Consider the following 23,111-nt stretch of genomic DNA (forward strand, 5'->3'; position numbering starts at 1 on the left):
GTCACTACTGCCGCATATTTCTGGTTTGATGAACTGCTTAAGGTGCTCGATAGTGACTCTCCTCCTTATGAGGAGATTATGGACAGAATCAATGCTCTCAAATTGGCTAATTCTTTCACTCTAGACGCCTCTTTGCAATTGGCTAAGTTAGCGGCTAAGAACTCTGGGTTTGCTATTGTGGCGCGCAGAGCGCTTTGGTTGAAATCTTGGTCGGCTGATGCGTCTTCCAAGAACAAGCTACTAAACATTCCTTTCAAGGGGAAAACGTTGTTTGGTCCTGACTTGAAAGAGATTATCTCTGATATCACTGGGGGTAAGGGCCACGCCCTTCCTCAGGATCGGCCTTTCAAGGCAAAAAATAGACCTAATTTTCGTCCCTTTCGTAAAAACGGACCAGCCCAAGGTGCTACGTCCTCTAAGCAAGAGGGTAATACTTCTCAGGCCAAGCCAGCTTGGAGACCAATGCAAGGCTGGAACAAGGGAAAGCAGGCCAAGAAACCTGCCACTGCTACCAAGACAGCATGAAATATTGGCCCCCGATCCGGGACCGGATCTGGTGGGGGGCAGACTCTCTCTCTTCGCTCAGGCTTGGGCAAGAGATGTTCTGGATCCTTGGGCGCTAGAAATAGTCTCCCAGGGTTATCTTCTGGAATTCAAGGGACTTCCCCCAAGGGGGAGGTTCCACAGGTCGCAGTTGTCTTCAGACCACATAAAAAGACAGGCGTTCTTACATTGTGTAGAAGACCTGTTAAAAATGGGAGTGATTCATCCTGTTCCATTAAGAGAACAGGGGATGGGGTTCTACTCCAATCTGTTCATAGTTCCCAAAAAAGAGGGAACGTTCAGACCAATCCTAGATCTCAAGATCTTAAACAAATTTTTTCAAGGTCCCATCGTTCAAGATGGAAACCATCCGAACTATCCTTCCTTCCATCCAGGAAGGTCAATTCATGACCACGGTGGATTTAAAGGATGCGTATCTACATATTCCTATCCACAAGGAACATCATCGGTTCCTAAGGTTTGCATTCCTGGACAAACATTACCAGTTCGTGGCGCTTCCTTTCGGATTAGCCACTGCTCCAAGGATTTTCACAAAGGTACTAGGGTCCCTTCTAGCGGTGCTAAGACCAAGGGGCATTGCAGTAGTACCTTACCTGGACGACATTCTGATTCAAGCGTCGTCCCTTCCTCAAGCAAAGGCTCACACGGACATTGTCCTGGCCTTTCTCAGATCTCACGGCTGGAAAGTGAACGTGGAAAAGAGTTCTCTATCCCCGTCAACAAGGGTTCCCTTCTTGGGAACAATTATAGACTCCTTAGAAATGAGGATCTTTCTAACAGAGGCCAGAAAAACAAGCTTCTGGACTCTTGTCGGATACTTCATTCCGTTCCTCTTCCTTCCATAGCTCAGTGCATGGAAGTGATCGGGTTGATGGTGGCGGCGATGGACATAGTTCCTTTTGCGCGCATTCATCTAAGACCATTACAACTGTGCATGCTCAGTCAGTGGAATGGGGACTATACAGACTTGTCTCCGAAGATACAAGTAAATCAGAAGACCAGAGACTCACTCCGTTGGTGGCTGTCCCTGGACAATCTGTCTCAAGGGATGATGTTCCACAGACCAGAGTGGGTCATTGTCACGACCGACGCCAGTCTGATAGGCTGGGGCGCGGTCTGGGGATCCCTGAAAGCTCAGGGTCTTTGGTCTCGGGAAGAATCTCTTCTACCGATAAATATTCTGGAACTGAGAGCGATATTCAATGCTCTCCAGGCCTGGCCCCAGCTTGCGAGGACCAGGTTCATACGGTTTCAATCAGACAACATGACGACTGTTGCGTACATCAACCATCAGGGGGGAACAAGGAGTTCCCTAGCGATGGAAGAAGTAACCAAAATAATTCTTTGGGCGGAGTCTCACTCCTGCCACCTGTCTGCTATCCACATCCCAGGAGTGGAAAATTGGGAAGCGGATTTTCTGAGTCGGCAGACATTGCATCCGGGGGAGTGGGAACTCCATCCGGAAATCTTTGCCCAAGTCACTCACCTGTGGGGCATTCCAGACATGGATCTGATGGCCTCTCGTCAGAACTTCAAAGTTCCTTGCTACGGGGCCAGATCCAGGGATCCCAAGGCGGCTCTAGTGGATGCACTAGTGGCACCTTGGACCTTCAAACTAGCTTATGTGTTCCCGCCATTTCCTCTCATCCCCAGGCTGATAGCCAGGATCAAGCAGGAGAGGGCGTCGGTGATCTTGATAGCTCCTGCGTGGCCACGCAGGACTTGGTATGCAGATCTGGTGAATATGTCATCGGCTCCACCTTGGAAGCTACCTTTGAGACGAGACCTTCTTGTTCAGGGTCCGTTCGAACATCCGAATCTGGTTTCACTCCAGCTGACTGCTTGGAGATTGAACGCTTGATTTTATCGAAGCGAAGATTCTCAGATTCTGTTATCGATACTCTTGTTCAGGCCAGAAAGCCTGTGACTAGAAAGATTTACCACACAATTTGGAAAAAATATATCTGTTGGTGTGAATCTAAAGGATTCCCTTGGGACAAGGTTAAGATTCCTAGGATTCTATCCTTCCTTCAAGAAGGATTGGAAAAAGGATTATCTGCAAGTTCCCTGAAGGGACAGATTTCTGCCTTGTCGGTATTACTTCACAAAAAGCTGGCAGCTGTGCCAGATGTTCAAGCCTTTGTGCAGGCTCTGGTTAGAATCAAGCCTGTTTACAAACCTTTGACTCCTCCTTGGAGTCTCAATTTAGTTCTTTCAGTTCTTCAGGGGGTTCCGTTTGAAACCTTACATTCCGTTGATATTAAGTTATTATCTTGGAAAGTTTTGTTTTTAGTTGCGATTTCTTCTGCCAGAAGAGTCTCAGAATTATCTGCTCTGCAGTGTTCTCCTCCTTATCTGGTGTTCCATGCAGATAAGGTGGTCTTACGTACTAAACCTGGTTTTCTTCCAAAAGTTGTTTCTAACAAAAACATTAACCAGGAGATTATCGTACCTTCTCTGTGTCCGAAACCAGTTTCAAAGAAGGAACGTTTGTTGCACAATTTGGATGTTGTTCGCGCTCTAAAATTCTATTTAGATGCTACAAAGGATTTTAGACAAACATCTTCCTTGTTTGTTGTTTATTCAGGTAAAAGGAGAGGTCAAAAAGCAACTTCTACCTCTCTCTCTTTTTGGATTAAAAGCATCATCAGATTGGCTTACGAGACTGCCGGACGGCAGCCTCCCGAAAGAATCACAGCTCATTCCACTAGGGCTGTGGCTTCCACATGGGCCTTCAAGAACGAGGCTTCTGTTGATCAGATATGTAGGGCAGCGACTTGGTCTTCACTGCACACTTTTACCAAATTTTACAAGTTTGATACTTTTGCTTCTTCTGAGGCTATTTTTGGGAGAAAGGTTTTGCAAGCCGTGGTGCCTTCCATTTAGGTGACCTGATTTGCTCCCTCCCTTCATCCGTGTCCTAAAGCTTTGGTATTGGTTCCCACAAGTAAGGATGACGCCGTGGACCGGACACACCTATGTTGGAGAAAACAGAATTTATGTTTACCTGATAAATTTCTTTCTCCAACGGTGTGTCCGGTCCACGGCCCGCCCTGGTTTTTTTAATCAGGTCTGATATTTTATTTTCTTTAACTACAGTCACCACGGTACCATATGGTTTCTCCTATGCAAATATTCCTCCTTAACGTCGGTCGAATGACTGGGGTAGGCGGAGCCTAGGAGGGATCATGTGACCAGCTTTGCTGGGCTCTTTGCCATTTCCTGTTGGGGAAGAGAATATCCCACAAGTAAGGATGACGCCGTGGACCGGACACACCGTTGGAGAAAGAAATTTATCAGGTAAACATAAATTCTGTTTTTTCTCATCAAGAAACAGGATGATGTTAAGTCCCCTTCACAGACTGTGCCACCGACCGCAACACCCCAGAAGCCCCCCAAAGAGCAGGATGAGCCAGAGGAACTAGACTTCATGTTTGATGAGGAAATGGAGCAGATTGATGGCCGGAAGAATACCTTCACTGACTGGTCTGATGAGGACTCGGACTATGAGATTGATGACAGGGATGTTAACAAAATTCTCATTGTCACTCAGACCCCACCTTCCCTACGGAAACACCCAGGAGGCGATCGTACTGGAAACCATATCTCCCGAGCCAAAATGAGCTCAGAATTTGCAAAAGTAATAAATGACGGCTTGTTTTATTATGAGCAAGACCTATGGACAGAGCAGTTTGAGCCTGAATATTCTCAGATAAAGGTGAGTGGTTCCTGAATTTTTCCTCTTTTTTTTTTTTTTTTTTTTCATTAATTTCCTGTTTTGTCAAATTTCTATTCATCATTTAAAGGGACAGCCTACCCGAAAAGGTTTATTTAAAAAAGATTCATAATCCCTTTATTACCCAATCCTCAATTTTGCATAACCAACACTGCTATTACTTTTTATCTCTGCATTTTAGCCAATTAGTGCTGCTTCATAAAAAACTGCATGGGATTGAGTACAATGTTATCTATGTGGCACACATGAACTAGCACAGTTTGGCTGTGAACAGCTGATAAAATGCACTGAGATCAAGGTGCCTGAAGGGGCTTAGAAACGGGCAAAGATGTAGAGGTTTAACAGTTAAAAAGTATGTTTATATACAAAAATAACTATTTTTTGTGCAAAGCTTTGGATTTGGTAGTAAAAGTGTTCTCTATCCTTACGTTAAACAAAAAAAAGTAGACTGTCCCTTTTTTAATAAAAAAAAAAAAGGTTTCCTGATTAAATTAAGCTGAGAACCTGTCCGACTGTAGACGCCATTTGTGATGCTGCGCCGAGAGGAAAAATTTAGGGTTGATCAAGAGTAAGGTGTGGGATTTTACAAGAATATAACTCTTGCACAGAATGGTTATGTTAAATGCCTGTGTGGTTTATTTTTGGTTTAAATGGTAGACATTTATTAGTGTTATAAGTATACAGTAGTGCTTCATTTCAAAGGACCCATCATTCAAAGCTGAGCATAGAACTGGGCTATAGTTTTTCCAGATACTTTACTAAATAAAATATGAGCATTTTAGATAACTATCGGTGTTCATATTTTAATCCACCAAAAAAAGTAAAATGTGTAGAAATGATGGAACTAAATTGCAGCTGTACACATTCCACTACATTTTCCACTCTATTTCCTATTAAAGTTAAAGGGATAGGAAAGTCAAAGGATGCACACATATGCTACACTAGTGGGAGCTAGCTGCTTATTGGTGCCTGCACACATTTGTGTCTTATCATTGGCTAACCAGATGTTCAGTTAGCTGCCAATGTTCCTTCAGAAAAGGATAAAAAGAGAATGAAGCACATTTGATAATAGAAGTAAATTGGAAAGTTGATTAAACTATTCTATCCAAATCACCAAAGAAAATGTTGGTTTCCTGTCCCTTTAAATAAAATATAGAAATAGGCAAGAATTTTGTTAAAGAAGCGTAAATGTTTTCAGTTTAATATCCTGTTTAATACTCTAGTAAACATAGTACCAAAAGAAAGATAGCACAGTACTGTAGTCAGAAAGTTGTTTTAAATAAATTTAGACCACTATTTGCATATTAGAACACAAAAACCAAACCAAAGATGCAGACAGTGTAGACTGTGTCTAACTGGCAGAGAAAATTATTTTTTATTTTTTTATTTTATTTAAAAAAATATATATTAATGGAATGTCTGAATTTTAGAATAATTTAGGTTTTGTGCTGCCCTAGGCACACAAAATTCTGCTGTTGTATGTACAGGTAGCCCTCAGTTTACGCCGGGGTTAGGTTCCAGAAGGAATGGTTGTAAATCGAAACCATTGTAAATTGAAACCCAGTTTATAATGTAAGTCAATGGGAAGTGAGGGAGATAGGTTCCAGGCCCCTCTCAAAATTGTCATAAGTAACCCCTAATACATTATTTTTAAAGCTTTGAAATTAAGACTTTAAATGCTAAACAGCATTATAAACCTAATAAAATAATCACACAGCACAGAATATATAATTAAACTAAGTCAAATGAACAAAAACATTTGCTAAACAGCATTATAAACCTAATAAAATAATCACACAACACAGACTTCACTTGCATTTTTCTGCAAACAGTTCTTTCTATGCATTCCAATCTGGACTGATTTATAGACAGGAAGATCTTGTTCCTTTGAAATCTGCTCGATAGCTCAGGTCTGGTTAAACTGATTAATTTTAGCTTGCTTGGCTTTGCTGCAACACAAGCGGACAGCTCCACCTACTGGCTAATTTAATAAATGCACTGCTTCTCAATGCTTTTCAATAGCAGTCACATGACTGGAAAAAAGGTTGTTATTCTGAAACGGTGTAAATTGAACCGTTGTAAAACGAGGGCCATCTGTATTTAGACCTATTACTCCTCCCTGGAGTCTGAATTTAGTTCTTCGAATTCTGCAAGGGGTTCCGTTTGAACCTTTGCATTCCATAGATATTAAACTATTATCTTGGAAAGTTCTGTTTTTGGTTGCTATTTCTTCTGCTCGAAGAGTTTCTGAGCTTTCAGCATTAGTGTGATTCACCTTATCTCATATTTCATTCTGATAAGGTGGTTTTACGTACCAAACCTGGGTTCCTTCCTAAGGTTGTTTCGAATAAGAATATTAATCAGGAAATTGTTGTTCCTTCCTTGTGTCCTAATCCTTCTTCTAAGAAGGAGCGTCTGTTACATAACTTGGACGTGGTCCGTGCCTTAAAGTTTTACTTACAGGCAACTAAGGATTTCCATCAATCATCTTCATTATTCGTTGTTTTTTTTCTGGAAAGCGTAGGGGTCAGAAAGCTACGGCTACCTCTTTCTTTTTGGCTGAGAAGTATCATCCGCCTGGCATATGAGACTGCTGGACAGCAGCCTCCTGAAAGAATTACGGCTCATTCACCTAGGGCTGTGGCTTCCACATGGGCTTTTAAAAACGATGCATCTGTGGAAAAGATTTGTAAGGCTGTGACTTGGTCGTTCCTTCACACTTTTTCCAAATTTGATACTTTTGCTTCTTCTGAGGCTATCTTTGGGAGAAAGGTTCTTCAAGCAGTGGTGCCTTCCGTTTAGGTTCCTGTCTTGTCCCTCCCTTTCATCTGTGTCCTATTGCTTTGGTATTGGTATCCCACAAGTAAGGATTAAATCCGTGGACTCGTCGACAAATATAAAATAAGGGAGCAAGTGTGTGTACACAAAATGAACTTAATGAGATCTGATTTAACCTGCAAGCTCAACCCTTTGTAATAGGCTGTGGTTTCAAAGCACAAAACCAACTATTTCATACACAAATAAACCAAAACTTGCATTTTCTCATACATTTTATACTCTGCCGCTGGTATAACAAGTCATTGGGAATACATTAAAGGGACAGTCAACACCCAAAATAAATTTACTGTTTTTAATTACTTGTCACATGATTAGTGCATCCATCCTTATTCTCATTTTCTTCATAAATGGAAAGAGTCCAAAGCGGCATTCATTACTTTTGAGAATTCAGAACCTGGCCACCAGGAGGAGGCAACAGACACCCCTGCCAAAGGCTTAAATACTCCTCCCACTCCCTTTATCCCCCAGTCATTCTTTGCCTTTCGTCCCAGGAGGTTGGCAGAGAAGTGTCAGAAAATTGTTTTGTCTCTTATGGAGGGTAGTACTCTTCGACATGGGACGGGAGTTTTTCCTGTCAACCTCTCAGGGAGATCGATGATTGTTTTAGTCTTAATTTAATTTTCTTTTCCATCTAAATGGGAGGATAGTCCACTGCTTAATTCCTCACTTGTGGGAAATAAGAACCTGGCCACCAGGAGGATGGCAGAGAAGTGCCGAAGATTAGGAGTAGTCGCTTATGGAGGGTAGTACTCTTAGGAATGGGACTGGAGTTGTAAGTAGTCCTGTCAGCATGGGTGAAAGTTAGTGTCCGGAGATGCAGGGAGAGTCTTTCTGCAAAACCATCCCGACTCATATTAACAGCTCCACAAGCAATCAGCGTTGTCGTGCTTCGCTGCCTGCTTTCTTCTCTCAAGTCCATGGCGGAGGCGCTGCTACTATTCGTCACACTTTTAAAGGGCAGTGTTCCTGTTTCACGGGCGTAGATTCTGGTAAGATCGTTTCATGTTACTTATTCTGAATGTACTGTATCTTAAGGTACTATCCTGCGGGACTTATAAAGTATAAAAAATAGTGCCTCGGTGAGGCTCATTTGGTTCTTGGAATCGAGGGTTAATATCTCCCGAGGGGATTATTGAACAGGGATTTTTTTTTTAATCATGTTTATGTGTAGTGTTAACTGTTCCTTTGGCTTAGAACATAGGGACCTTTGGAAGTGACGCGACCCTATGTTTAGGCATGCTTTTTGTGGACTGTACGGTTCACCTTGTGACTGGAGGTGTTTACGTTCTGGTCTTCAATTTCTGCATTCCTGACCTTATGGCGACGGAAAAATTTGTGTCTGCTAGTGTCTGGTTCTAGGTGGTGGTGAGTGCCCTAGCCATTGTGGGTGTCAGGTGCCGTTTAAATTTTTCTTTAGTCCATATTATTATATTCTCTGTAAAGTTATGGAGGATTCTGATGCTGAGACTGTTCAAATTTCAGATTCTTCGACTTGTAAAGATTGCGAATTGGCCCCGTTGACACAGGTCAATCAGTTATGTTCGATATGCCATCTTAGAGCGCCTTGTTCCTCGGGCTCAGGGAATCAAGGGTCCGCTGAGCCATCCACCTCTGGGGGTTCTGTCCTCCGAGAGGCGAGTTCCCTTCCGCTCCCTACTACTTCACATGCGGGTAACCCAGATTATGTTTATCCCTCCTTACAGGGCGGCTTGTCATCCCCCCCCCCGTAGGTTGCAGCTCGTTTTCGCTTTCATATATTTTTGGTGATTATGTGTCTACAAAGCCCAGACATTTATGTGCGTTTGTGCTCGTGGCCGATTGTCCCGGGTCTCCCGACCTTGGGTGGGCCTATACAGTTCCCTGTGGGTGTAGCTGTCCCTGAGTGTTGTGCCTTTCATTACAGAATAGCGCACCTTTGCATTATACTCAGACACGTTTTTGAGTTATTAGAGAATCCTATCATTGATGGATACGGGAATCCGCAGTATTCTGCTTCGAATGGTTCACCTCCTTAGACATGTGGGGATGGCGTAATCTCCTGATTGTCAGTTGTTGAGATGCTTCCCAGTTTTTGTTTGAAGATCAGGGTTCCGTTTGGCTGGTCCTGCGGGTATGCCTGTTTCTTCTTAGGCGTTTGCCTAAGGGCTGCCTTATATTTTCTTTTATCCGGTTAGGATGACTTTTATTTTGATTGTTTTCTTCGGAAACTATCTCTGGGATCAATTCTCGCTGTTTACTTCTGCGGAAGTTGTTAAGGGACATGTTAGTCCTATGTTTGGTCTGTTATTCTCTTATCCTCTGAGGGAGGATTTAGGCAGCTTGACAGTTATGACCCTGTTGCAGGCTGGTCCTGCTTGGGTTCAGATCTTCTGTCTCGTGGCCTGTTCAGACACGTGGCACCTGTTCTGCATGGCTGGTCCATGTGTTTCTTGTTTTTATTTTACAAGTTTCAGCTAAGCATTCTAATGAGGACTCATGGGTCCTTGAGGCTGGAAGGATTGTTTCAGTGCTTATTGAGCCTTCAAGTTGGTTGACTGGGTCAGCGGCGTCACTCCTTTTGCTCCGATTCTCTCAGGTCCTAGAGTATTCTTCCTCACGTGGCAGGATTGGGGGTTTAGCGCCTCCTTACCACTGGTTTAAGGCGGTTTGGCCTTTCGGAGGCTCTAGGAATTGTCCTGTGGTCGTGTTCCTTCTGTGGTTCCCCAGGTGGGTTAGGTCTCCTTATGGGGCCCTGGGTTTCCTTTCGGGAGAGAATTGCTCTCTTCTTTGAGACCTTTTGGATTTTGTGTGTTCCTCCATGTGAGCTGGGTCTCCTTTGGGGACATGAATTTCCTCTGAGAGAGTTCTTTTGGACTCTGCTTAGGATTTTCCCCGAATCTGGGGATCCTCCGCATCCTTGGTTTCAGGTTTCCTCTGTCTTGTATGGTGAGGTGGAGACTAGAATTTGATCGAGTGACCTTTGTCCTCGTGGTATTTCCTTGCTTTGGTTGAACGCCTATGGGCTTTAATGTCTTGGTTCTTTATGCCTTAGCTCCTTTGGAGCGTTGGACTTCGGCATGGGGTGGTCTCTTTCTTGGGTCAGGACTTGCAAGGTGTTCTCGTTTTCCTGGAAATTACATTATCTCCCTGTGGGTCTGTTTTCTATGTCAGATGCGGTGTTCCTATTTCCGGGATATTGTTTGTTTTAAACAATTGGGGTCTCAAACCTGTCATCGCCCTTGTTCTTCCGGTTGCTGAGGCTTTTGCTCAGCGTTTTCCTTTGTGGATCCCGTTGCGGGTTGTTACATGTCTTTTCAGGATCTAGGGCGGGTTTGAGGTTCACCTGTTCCGGGAATATGGGCTATGACCTTGGGTCTGGCTAGTAGATCTGGTCATGTTTGGCCAGATTTCTTGAGTGCTGCTACTTATTGGCTTTGCCTACAATCAATGAACGGTTTCCCTTGGACGGTTTGCTGAAGTAACCTGATGGCTTTGCGGTTCTGCAGGCATAACCGCTGCTGCTAATGCACCCATCTGTGTGCTAAGTTTTCAGGGGATTCCTTCCAGGTTCATCTGCGTTGGAGTGTGCTCTCTTATTCAGCCTGTGGTCTTGTGCCTCGTGGGCAGGTGCTCTCTCTTATGGCCCCCTTTTCTCTTGTAAAGGTGTATCCAGTCCACGGGTTCATCCATTACTTGTCGGATATTCTCCTTCCCAACAGGAAGCTGCAAGAAGACACCCACAGCAGAGCTGTCTATATAGCTCCTCCCCTAACTGCCACCCTCAGTCATTCTCTTGCAGCTCTCGACAAGAAAGGAAGTATCAAGAGAGATGTGGTGACTTAGTGTAGTTTTTACCTTGAATCAAAAGTTTATTTTTAAATGATACCGGCGTTGTACTGTTTTTACTCTCAGGCAGAAATTGGAAGAAGACTTCTGCCTGGAGGTTTGATGATCTTAGCGGTTTGTTACTAAGGTCTATTGCTGTTCCCACACATAACCGAAGAGTATGGAAAGAAAACTTCAGTTGGGGGGACGGTCTGCAGATTGCCTGCTTTGAGGTATGTTCAGTATATTTTTTTTCTAGAGAGATAAGGTCTAGAAAATGCTGACAGTGCCTGGTATATTTAAGGTAAGCCTGATACAGTGATTTAACAACAACTGGGATCATGCTTGCAAAAAGGGATAATATTCATGTTAATACCTATATTACTTAGTGTAAAAACGTTTGCATGATTTATAAATAAAAACGTTTTTTCTCTGAGGGGAGATTTCATCTCTCACAATTATCTGCAAACCAGATAAAGAGAGAGGCATTCTTACATTGCGTTCAAGACCTACTAGTTATGGGAGTGATCCACCCAGTTCCAAAGGAGGAACAGGGGCAGGGCTTCTATTCAAATCTGTTTATAGTTCCCAAGAAAGAGGGAACTTTCAGACCAATCTTGGATCTCAAGATCCTAAACAAATTTCTCAGGGTCCCATCCTTCAAGATGGAGACTATTCGAATCATCCTACCTATGATCCAGGAGGGTCAATATATGACTACCGTGGATTTAAAGGATGCTTATCTACATATTCCGATACACAGGGATCATCATCAGTTTCTCAGGTTCGCCTTCCTTGACAGGCATTACCAGTTTGTGGCTCTTCCCTTCGGGTTAGCCACGGCACCAAGAATCTTTACGAAGGTTCTGGGGTCCCTTCTGGCGGTTCTAAGACCGCGGGTATAGCAGTAGCCCCTTACCTAGACGACATCCTGATACAGGCGTCAACTTTTCAAATCGCCAGGTCCCATACGGACATTGTTCTGGCATTCCTAAGGTCTCACGGGTGGAAGGTGAACGAAGGAAAGAGTTCTCTTACACCTCTAACAAGAGTTTCCTTCCTATCAACTCTGATAGATTCAGTAGAAATGAAGATTTATCTGACAGAGGTCAGGTTGTCAAAACTTCTAACTTCCTGCCGTGCTCTTTATTCCATTTCTCATCCGTCAGTGGCTCAGTGTATGGAGGTAATCGGATTAATGGTAGCGGCAATGGACATAGTTCTGTTTGCCCGCCTACATCTCAGACCACTGCAACTTTGCATGCTCAAACAGTGGATTGGAGATTACACAGATTTGTCCTCTCTACTAAATCTGGATCAAGAGACCAGGGATTCTCTTCTCTGGTGGCTATCTCGGGTCCATCTGTCCAAGGGAATGAGATTCCGCAGGCCAAAATGGACTATAGTAACGACAGATGCCAGCCTTCTGGGCTGGGGTGCAGTCTGGAACTCCCTGAAGGCTCAGGGTTCGTGGACTCAGGAGGAGGCCCTCCTTCCGATAAACATTCTGGAACTAAGAGCGATATTCAATGCTCTTCAGGCTTGGCCTCAGCTAGCTGCGTCAGGTTCATCAGATTTCAGTCGGATAACATCACAACTGTAGCCTATATCAACCATCAGGGGGGAACAAGGAGCCCCCTGGCAATGTTGGAGGTTTCAAAGATAATTCTATGGGCAGAGGTTCACTCTTGCCATCTCTCAGCTATCCATATCCCAGGAGTAGAGAACTGGGAGGCGGATTTTCTAAGTCGGAAGACTTTTCATCCGGGGGAGTGGGAGCTCCATCCGGAGTTATTTGCCCAGTTGATCCAACTTTGGGGCAAACCAGAACTGGATGTCATGGCGTCTCGTCAGAACGCCAAGCTTCCTTGTTATGGGTCCAGGTCCAGGGATCCCAAGGCAGCGCTGATAGCTCTAGCAGCGCCCTGGTTCTTCAGCCTGGCTTATGTGTTTCCTCTGCTCCCTCGTCTGATTGCCAAGATCAAGCAAGAGAGCGCTTCGGTGATCTTGATAGCCCCTGCGTGGCCACGCAGGACTTGGTATGCAGATCTGGTGGACATGTCATCCTTTCCACCATGGACTCTGCCGCTAAGGCAGGACCTTCTACTTCAAGGTCCCTTCAAACATCCAAATCTAATTTCTCTACGTCTTACTGCTTGGAGATTGAACGCTTGATTCTATCAAAGCGTGGTTTTTCCGAATCAGTCATTGATACCTTAATTCAGGCTCGAAAGCCTGTCACCAGGAAAATCTATCATAAGATATGGTGTAAATATCCTCATTGGTGTGAATCCAAGGGTTACTCATGGAGTAAGTTCAGGATTCCTAGGATATTATCTTTTCTCAAAGAAGGATTGGAGAAGGGGTTGTCAGCTAGTTCCTTAAAGGGACAGATTTCTGCTCTGTCTATTCTTTTGCACAAACGTCTGGCTGAGGTTCCTGACGTTCAGGCGTTTTGTCAGGCTTTAGTTAGGATCAAGCCTGTGTTTAAACCTGTTGCTCCACCATGGAGTTTAAATTTAGTTCTTAAAGTTCTTCAAGGGGTTCCGTTTGAACCTTTGCATTCCATAGATATTAGCTTTTATCTTGGAAAGTTCTGTTTTTAGTAGCTATCTCCTCGGCTCGAAGAGTTTCGGAGTTATCTGCTTTACAATGTGATTCCCCTTATCTGATTTTCCATGCAGATAAGGTAGTGTTACGTACCAAACCTGGGTGTCTTCCTAAGGTGGTATCTAATAAGAATATCAATCAGGAGATTGTTGTTCCTTCACTATGTCCTAATCCTTCTTCAAAGAAGGAACGTCTATTACACAATCTTGACGTGGTTCGTGCTTTTAAGTTTTATTTACAAGCTACGAAGGATTTTCGTCAAACATCTGCTTTGTTTGTTGTCTACTCTGGACAGAGGAGAGGCCAAAAGGCTTGGGCAACTTCTCTTTCTTTTTGGCTAAGAAGTATAATACGCTTAGCTTATGAGACTGCTGGCCAGCAGCCTCCTGAAAGAATTACAGCTCATTCTACTAGAGCAGTAGCTTCCACATGGGCTTTTAAACATGAGTCCTCTGTTGAACAGATTTGTAAAGCGGCAACTTGGTCTTCGCTTCATACCTTTTCTAAATTCTATAAATTTGATACTTTTGCTTCTTCGGAGGCTATTTTTGGGAGAAGGGTCTTACAGGCAGTGGTGCCTTCCATTTAAGTTCCTGCCTTGTCCCTCCCTTCATCGGTGTCCTAAAGCTTTGGTATTGGTATCCCACAAGTAATGGATGAACCCGTGGATACACCTTTACAAGAGAAAACAAAATTTATGCTTACCTGATAAATTTATTTCTCTTGTGGTGTATCCAGTCCACGGCCCGCCCTGTCATTTTAAGGCAGGTGTTTTTTATTTTTAAACTACAGTCGCCACTGCACCCTATAGTTTCTCCTTTTTTTTTCTTGCTTGTCTTCGGTCGAATGACTGGGGGTGGCAGTTAGGGGAGGAGCTATATAGACAGCTCTGCTGTGGGTGTCCTCTTGCAGCTTCCTGTTGGGAAGGAGAATATCCCACAAGTAATGGATGAACCCGTGGACTGGATACACCACAAGAGAAATAAATTTATCAGGTAAGCAGAAATTTTGTTTTTTTCTTAGGGGAGGTGCTTGTTCTCCTATGGAAGTCTTGTTTAGGACTTTTCCTAGACTCCAGGGATGGAACAGAGGGTTTAACCTATTTGGAGAGAGGCATGCTCTCTTGGTTGTCCTGTTCTATCTGGAGTCTTGCTGACTCCGTGTCGAGATGGGCCTTTGCTAGACTCTTCTGGGTCTTCAGCTTTGTCGACTGTCTATGGAGTTTCGGGGGGTTCCCGAGCTGTGGAATAGCTGAAGCCATTCTTTTCCGATTTTTTGTGAACTGGTGTTGGGGTTCTTCTGTTCCCCTGTTTTCGGACCTACTGACGCTTGGGCTGGCCCGGTTGGGAGTAGGTCCTGAGATTGTTGTTCCTCGGAGGTGTAATGGGCCTACTTAAGGTCTATACTTCTCCCCTTTTTAGGACCTATGTGTCGGTCTGGCGGCTGGTATTGCCTAGAAGGTGCCTCTGTCTTGGAGTCTTTACAATCCGATATTTTGTTTAGCCGCATTTTACTTCTTAGTGAAGTATTCTTTCTCTGGGTCGTCCTGATGACGGCTGCGTGTTCTTGACTCGAGTGTTTACCTAGTCTGGGCCTGCTACACGTTTTTATGTTAAAGGGAAACTGAACCCAATTTTTTTTCTTTCGTGATTTATATAGAGCATTCAATTTTAAGCAACTTTCTAATTTACTCCTATTATCCATTTTTTGTTCTCTTGCTATCTTTATTTAAAAAAGAAAGTCCAGAGCCCTGGACAGCACTTGTTTGTTGGTGGATGAATTTACCACCAATCAGCAAGAACAACCCAGGTTGTTCATAAGAAATGGGCCTGCATCTAAACTTACATTCTTGCTTTTCAAATAAAAATACCAAGAGAGTGAAGAACATTTGATAATAGGAGTAAATTAGAAAGTTGCTTAAAATTGCATGCTCTATCTGAATCACAAAGGAAAAAAATTGGGTTCAGTGTCCCTTTAATTACTTCAGTATTTTAAGTACTGACAACTTGAGGATAAGTTTTCAGTTGTTGTTTTGGTGCTTCCACTTAAAGTTGAGAGTAAAGATTGATTTTCGGATGCTCGGTCCTAGACCTTGTGGTATGTTGGTCTGGGCGTTGCCTCCCCTTAATTGTTTTGGACCCATTTGGGTCTTTATGAGCTGGGCTCGTTCTAGGGGGTTTTCCTTTATGGAATTTTGTGGTGTCCTTTCGATTTTCTTTGTTTTTTTTTTCTTGCCCTGTTCCTTGGGAGTTTGGGGTTGGTGTTCCCTTTGCTAGTAAGGGGGTGTGTGGTTGGGGACTGACCGCTGGGCGACGGTGTCTCCTGGAGGACTGCTGGCTCAATTGAGTCTGATTTTGCAGTCTCTAGCTAGGCTTCCGGACTATCTGCGTGTCAGTGTCCTTGGGGCTTTTTCCTTTCAATGTTCTCGGCTTCGGACGAAGCAGGGTTTTGTTTGGTAGTGGTTTTAGGCCTGGTGCCCTCAGAATGGGCCGCTTCTTGTACCCTCACTTCTTGGCATTCAGTGTCCTCTATAGCTTGGGTATTGTTTTCCCAAAAGTAATGAATGCAGCGGACTCTTTCCATTTATGAAGAAAAACATAAATTATGCTTACCTGATAACTTTTCTTCGGATGGAAAGAGTCTACAGCTCCCCACCTGTATTTTTTATGTGGGGCGTCTGTATTTTTATTCTTCTGGCACCTTTTCACCCTGATATTTCTTCCAATGTTCCTTGTTCCTCAGCAGAATGACTGGGGGATGAGGGGAGTGGGAGGAGTATTTCTTCTTCTTTTTTTTTTTTTTTTTTTTTATTGAGGTAAAAGTATTGGCATACACAATGGGCTGTACAGCATTATACAGTTGCGCTCCAAGAGTGCTTATAACAAGGTACATCTTATGAATCACATAATCAGAATGAAAAAAAAGAGAAACACCCATATAATAAACAATAACTGTTAACACAAAAACGCAAAACCTAGGGTGCACATCATAAGTACATAGATAATGAGCAATATCTTCTTAGTAAAGTAAACATTTGCTGTAAAGGATAAAACAATATAAGAAGGTACATGCCAGTAAAAAAAAAGAGCTAAGCCCTCGATTCCTTTTAGGAGGCCTCTTTTGGACCTCGCATCTTATTGAATAATAACATTTACCGAGAGCTATCTGGGTTAGAGGAGACCACATATGGATCTTATTAATGGGACCTCAAATTTTTTATTATTTTGCTGTGACAAGGACAGTGTGGTTCTCAGCAAAGCAAGTTTCATTCCATATAAATGATATGATAAAAGGGAACCCAAGCCAACCTACTACCATGAGTATGAGACAAAGTCAACGTTATGCTGTATTGCAAGGGATATTGGTAAAACAATGATTAAGTTGCGACATAGACAAGGTGAGTCGCGTAGTCAATTCTCCAGAATCGGGAGGCACATTATGGGGGGGGGGGAGGGGAGGTGGTAAGTCGGATACCGGGAATACAAGCTATAGCTTAGGAGGCTAATAAGATGCAGGAGTATCAACTGTAGATAGGAGAGATTACCCTTAACTAAATAAAAATTCCAATATAATATGGGAAGTAGGATATACAGTCAGGAAGCTAAGAATTAAGAGGCTCAGCAAGGACTGGGGTAGGGCAATTAAATAGGTGTGTTAAAAAAGTGAGAGTAAACCGGGTACATATTAGGCTAGTGGTATGTCTGGTTCAACGCTGCCTGGTTTTGGATCGTACAAAATTTACATGTTGCATGAAGCTCAATCCCTATGCAGTGAACAACAAACTACTGAATAATAGTAGCCAAGCGGGACCAGCCCGCACCAGTAAAAGGTAGAGAAGATTATAGGTCAATGTAATACAAATGAGGGTGTTTAATGCACGTTAGTTTGTTAAGGGGACAATAAAATGCCTGCAAATCTGCAGGTAAACCAAGCACTAGAGAGCTGTGTATAGATCATGCGGTCCTGCTGCTCTCCACTCGTTTATTAGGATCTAACCCACTCCGGCTTTTAGCGAATGTATGAGGGGGTTGAAGTACTCTCTTGAGTACTCTAGGGCAGGATGTACAGCTGTGAGGGAATGTCAGTATTCTCGTGCAAACTCTGACGGACTTAATAGCAGGAATCATTTGTCTCACATCAAAACGTAGGATTAAAGTCTCTCCATGTCTTTAACAGGTGCAAACCTGCAGATAGCGGTATGAGGTCCATATGTGCTAAGATCCTATATGCAGGAGTCTCAAGTCGCGGCGCTAGTTGGAGAGGGTAGGGAGACAAACCCCCGGGGTCCCACTGCAGTTTCGGCAAATGTGCGTGGCGGTAGTAGCAGCAGGGATGACAAGCTAGAAGCCAGAAATAGCTGAGCGTGGGGCAACTCCAATAGCGATGTCCCTTGTGCAGGTAAGATAGACTCAGTGGGCTCTCCTTTCTGGTATGCTGCGCTATCCAGTCAAGCAGGCCTAAGTGCGTGGGCAGGTATAGGGCCTTATTAACATTGCAGCTGTTCCGGGACTCACCCAAGATCCTTACTGAAGCGTGGATAGTTGGCGGTGCTTCTCTTAGGTTAAGAGCTTCTGTCTGCAGGTCATGCTGCTCCATATCAGAGATCTGCGCGAATTCGGCTCCCTGTACCTCTGAGGCCACTATTTCTTGAGGCAATGAAGTGTGCCTCGCATTTGTAGTCCAAAATGGCGGCTTTTGCGAATGATCAGTGGTTCCCAGATACTTCTCCCCGCAGTCAGTCAGGGTAGATGAGAGAGTGTTAAGAGCAATGAGGGGCTTGAAAGCCTCAGACACTGCATGCAAGAGAGCAGCATTATGATTGTCTAGTAGCTCCTGCAGCTGTTTATAAAGGAGAGCCGCCATAGCTATGTAAATGCGATGTGACAGGCAAAGCAAGAGAACAAGGTCCTTCAGGAATATCCTGCCCTGTCAAGCCGCCCTCTCACTAGAGGGATGATAGTACAATATACAGGGCTCTGAAATAGGGCTGCAGAAGGACAAAACACTCCTAAAATCCTTGATAAAATGGAGATAAGTTAGGAGCTCCTTAGATGTGCGACCTGCTCCAGTGCTAGTTGGCTCCGCCCCCGTGGGAGGAGTAATTAAGCCTTTGGCTGGGGTGTCTTTGCCTCCTCCTGGGGGCCAGGTTCTTATTTCCCAAAAGTAATGAATGCAGCTGTGGACTCTTTCCATCTGAAGAAAAGAAAATTATCAGGTAAGGATAATTTGTATTTGTAGTCCACACAGAATAATTTTTTTAAAAGCAAACTGCTGTTTTGAGAAAAACATGGATCCAAACTCCTATATCTACGTCACTTGGATACTGATTTCAGACGCAAATCTCATGAGTGTCGGCCACGACGACTCATGCACGTTCATGGCCAATTGCGCATGCGCAGTTTTTCCATATTGCCGCTCACTGTCTTTCTATTCATGGAACTATGTAAAGTTCCCCCACAACCCCCACCACTTCCTGTATTGCAACAATCTGCATGCGCAAGTTTTGCGGGCATTAGAGAATTTGAAACAAGCTCTGGTGAAGAAGACCATGGAAGGAGAAGTTATGGAGCCATGTTTTTTAAAACGGCTATAATTTACTTATTTAAAAAAAAAAATTCTGTGTGGACTACAAATTGAGCATAAGGATGGATGCACTAATCGTGTGGCAAGTAATTGAATACAGTAATTGTATTTTGGGTGTTGACTGTCCCTTTAAGGGACACTTTTAAAGTATACTGTCCCTTTAAAGAAAAGCAATTAAACATGTTCACTTACATTTTGTTTTCTGGTTAAGTTGTTAATTGTAGACAAACAATAGGTGTGCACACAAGCAGTACTCAAGGATCATTTGATCATTGGCTGGTAAGGGTAACTGTCACTTCACTGATGGTGGCACAGACCTGATTCCATGAGCAAAAAGCTAAATGTTGCATTTGTTAACACAGAAACATCTTTCTTTGGAAGCTAAACCACTGCATTATCTGTATTGTTTCTCATTTCCTCTAACAAACTGTAGTAAGTTCTGTCAGGTGATGCAGCTTGGTCACCTGTGTATTGGCCCTTTTTGATAAGTCAAACAGCTGATTTCCCATATTTTATGACTCCTCCCTACCTGTATAGTCACTTGATTATCCCTGGAGCCTGCTATCCCTGTGTTAATTTTAGCACAGTTTGCCGGTGTATGGGTTACAATAAAGGTCAGGATCTGTAGGACCTTGAGATATTTAATGGTTTTGGGAAGTGCTTAAATTTTTGAATCCTGGATCTTGACAGACTGCATTTAACGTACTATGTTATTAAACACTAGAAAAATGACCACTCCGGATACTTTGGTTCATTTTTTATATTGATACGTTTTCTGCTCTATTGTTGTCAAAGATTACTTGGAAGTCATTGTGAGCTCTTGTTTTCACATTAAAGGTAAGATTTGTTAGCATTTTGCGTAGATGTGGCACCACTAACTGTGGATTGTGCATTTGCTACGGTTTGTCATTTTTTTTTATTTTTTTTTAAAGGGACAGTAAACACCTTGTAATTACATGACATTGCTTTTGTGTTGCTAAAGAATAACATATCAGACAAGTCTTAGAGTGACAGTATACACCAATTTTAGTATAAAACAGTTTAAAAACTGAGAAGCTCCCAGATTAACTCTGTTAAAAAGGTAGCTAGAACACCCACTTTAAATGGGAAATAAGACCCCCCCTTCATTTGCATATGAAAAGACTCTCTACACAAACAGGAGCAAGCTGGAGTAGGTATACATCAGTATTCTCCTAAAACTTTGGGGCTTTGTTTGGAGTCTGAAAATCAGAACAATGTTATTTAAAAATAAGCAAAACTTTACATTTATTTAAAAAAACAACCTGTATGGGCTATATAAATGGAACATCTACAAAACATTTATGCAAAGAAAAATCGAGTATATAATGTCCCTTTAATGTTTTTAAAACACATTAACATTCTTTTTGCGACAATTATTTTTCTATAGCCAAACTCTATCCACCATTTGCCTTATTTGGAGGAGCCAATCTGGTCTTAAGTCTGTATACAAGGCTAGCCGCTATCATAAAGTTAGTATAAAATAGATTGTTTTGCAGTTGGTATCTGATAAATCCAATTAGGTGCATAAATGTAGCAGGGTTTAACTTTAGTCAGCAGGGTGCATTTCAAGTTTCTAGAATTATAACATTGCTAAATTACATGAAAAAGGGGACAAAATAAATAATGAAAATATATTGCAAATTTGTTTTATTATGCATAACTAAACCTTTTCTTCTTAAACTGGAAGAGTCCACAGCTGCATTCATTACTTTTGGGAATTCAGAACCTGGCCACCTGGAGGAGGCAAAGGCACCCAAGTCAAAGACTTTAAATACCTCCCCCACTTCCCTCATCCCCCAGTCATTCTTTGCCTTTCGTCACAAGAGGTTGGCAGAGAAGTGTCAGAAACTCGAGATAGTCTCTTATGGAGGGTAGTACTCTTCGAAATGGGACTGGAGTTTTAAGTAATCCTGTCAGCCTCTTAGTGAGAGCATGGATGAAGGCTAGAGTCCGTAGATGCAGGGAGAGTCTTTCTGCGAAACCATCCCAACTCAGATTAACAGCTCCTTGACAATCAGCCTTGACGAGTTTTGCTGCCTGCCTTTATTCACTCAAGTCCATGTCAGAAGCGAGGCTACTATCTGTCACACTTGAAGGGCTGTGTTCCTGTTCCACGACGTAGATTCCGGTAACAGAGTTTCGTTTTAATTCATTATGAGAATGTGATGTTAACGAGAAGGTAAGGTCCCAGTGGGACTCCTTTTATCTTAACAAAGAAATCATGGGTTAATATCTCCTGAGGGGGGTTATTGAACAGGGGGGACTTTAATCATGTTTGTTATGTGGTTCTATCTGCTGATGTGTAGTAATACTTTAGGCTCATGGCTTTTCAGAACATTTTGGCCTTATCAATTGGCATGATCTTTAGATTTGCACGCTCTTTTTATGACTTGCACGGTGCACCTCGTGACCGGGTGCGGTTACATTGTTTTTCACTAACGTATGCTGACTGTGTGGCGACAGTGAGTCTGCTCGTTGGTGTCTGGTTCACAGGAGGTGGTGAGTGCCCCAGCCGTTGGGGGTGTACAAAAGGTGCCTGTTAGTGTTGGTCTTTCTTTCATGTAATTGGCAAGAGTCCATGAGCTAGTGACGTATGGGATATACATTCCTACCAGGAGGGGCAAAGTTTCCCAAACCTCAAAATGCCTATAAATACACCCCTCACCACACCCACAATTCAGTTTTACAAACTTTGCCTCCCATGGAGGTGGTGAAGTAAGGTTGTGCTAGATTCTACGTTGATATGCGCTTTGCGGCAGGCTGAAGCCCGGTTTTCCTCTCAGAGTGCAGTGAATGTCAGAGGGATGTGAAGAGAGTATTGCCTATTTGAATACCATGGTCTTCCTCTAGGGGATCTATTTCATAGGTTCTCTGTTATCGGTCGTAGAGATTTCTTCTCCTACCTCCCTTTTCAGATCGACGATATACTCTTGTATACCATTACCTCTACTGATTCTCGTTTCAGTACTGGTTTGGCTATCTACTATATGTAGATGAGTGTCTTAGGGTAAGTAAGTCTTATTTCTATTTGACACTCAAAGCTATGGATGGGCACTTTATATGTAAAGTTCTAAATATATGTTTAAACTTATATTTGCCATGATTCAGGATAATCAGTATTCCTTCATTCAGACTGTCAGTTTCATTTTTTTGGGAAAATGCATATAAATTTTATTTTTCTTACCTTAAAATTTTCAATTTACTTTTTTTCAAATATTGCGGGCTGTTAGGCTCGCGGGTGCAGAAAATGCTTCTATTTATTGCGTCATTCTTGGCGCGAGACTTTTTTGGCGCAAAAATTTCATCATTTCCGGCGTCATAGTTGGCGCCGGAAGTTTTCACGTAATTGCGTCATTTTTGACGTATGTGTATTGCGGACGTTTTTTTGGCGCCAAAAAATATGGGCGTCATTCTTGGCGCCAAAATATGTGGGCGTTATACTTGGCGCCAAAAAATGTGGGCGTCATACTTGGCGCCAGTTTTTTTCACATTATTTCAGTCTCACTTTTTAGTTGCTTCTGGTTTTCTAGAGGCTTGTTTCATTTTGCATTTTTTCCCATTCCTGAAACTGCCATTTAAGGAATTTGATAATTTTGCTTTATATGTTGTTTTTCTTTTACATATTGCAAGATGTCACTACCTGACCCTGGATCAGAATCTACTTCTGGAAAAGCGCTGCCTGATGTCGGTTCTACCAAAGCTAAGTGCATTTGTTGTAAACTTTTGGTAACTGTTCCTCCGGCTGTAGTTTGTGTTAGTTGTCATGATAAGCTATGCAACGCTGATATTTCCATTAGTAATAATCCATTACCTGTTGTTGTTCCTTCAACATCTAATGTTCAGGATGTTCCTGTTAATGTTAAAGAATTTGTTTCTAATTCTATTCGGAAGGCTCTGTCTGTAAACGTAAGAGGTCTTTTAAAACTTCACATATTTCAGATGAATTTTTAAATGA

The 23,111-nt window shown here is 42.8% G+C and overlaps 1 protein-coding gene across 4 annotated transcripts in view; it reads left to right on the plus strand.

Annotated features, from left to right (window-relative positions):
• Positions 1–23,111, plus strand: part of LARP1 (La ribonucleoprotein 1, translational regulator) — a 341,591-nt gene that overhangs the window by 196,991 nt on the left and 121,489 nt on the right. For all 4 annotated transcript variants that reach the window (XM_053718702.1, XM_053718703.1, XM_053718704.1 and 1 more), the window contains one exon: positions 3,896–4,282. In XM_053718702.1, the coding sequence (XP_053574677.1) occupies positions 3,896–4,282 (387 nt within the window). The remainder of the gene's footprint in view (positions 1–3,895; positions 4,283–23,111) is intronic.

The sequence above is a fragment of the Bombina bombina genome, chromosome 6, assembly GCF_027579735.1.
Source record: "Bombina bombina isolate aBomBom1 chromosome 6, aBomBom1.pri, whole genome shotgun sequence".
In the NCBI taxonomy this organism is placed as follows: Eukaryota; Metazoa; Chordata; class Amphibia; order Anura; family Bombinatoridae; genus Bombina; species Bombina bombina.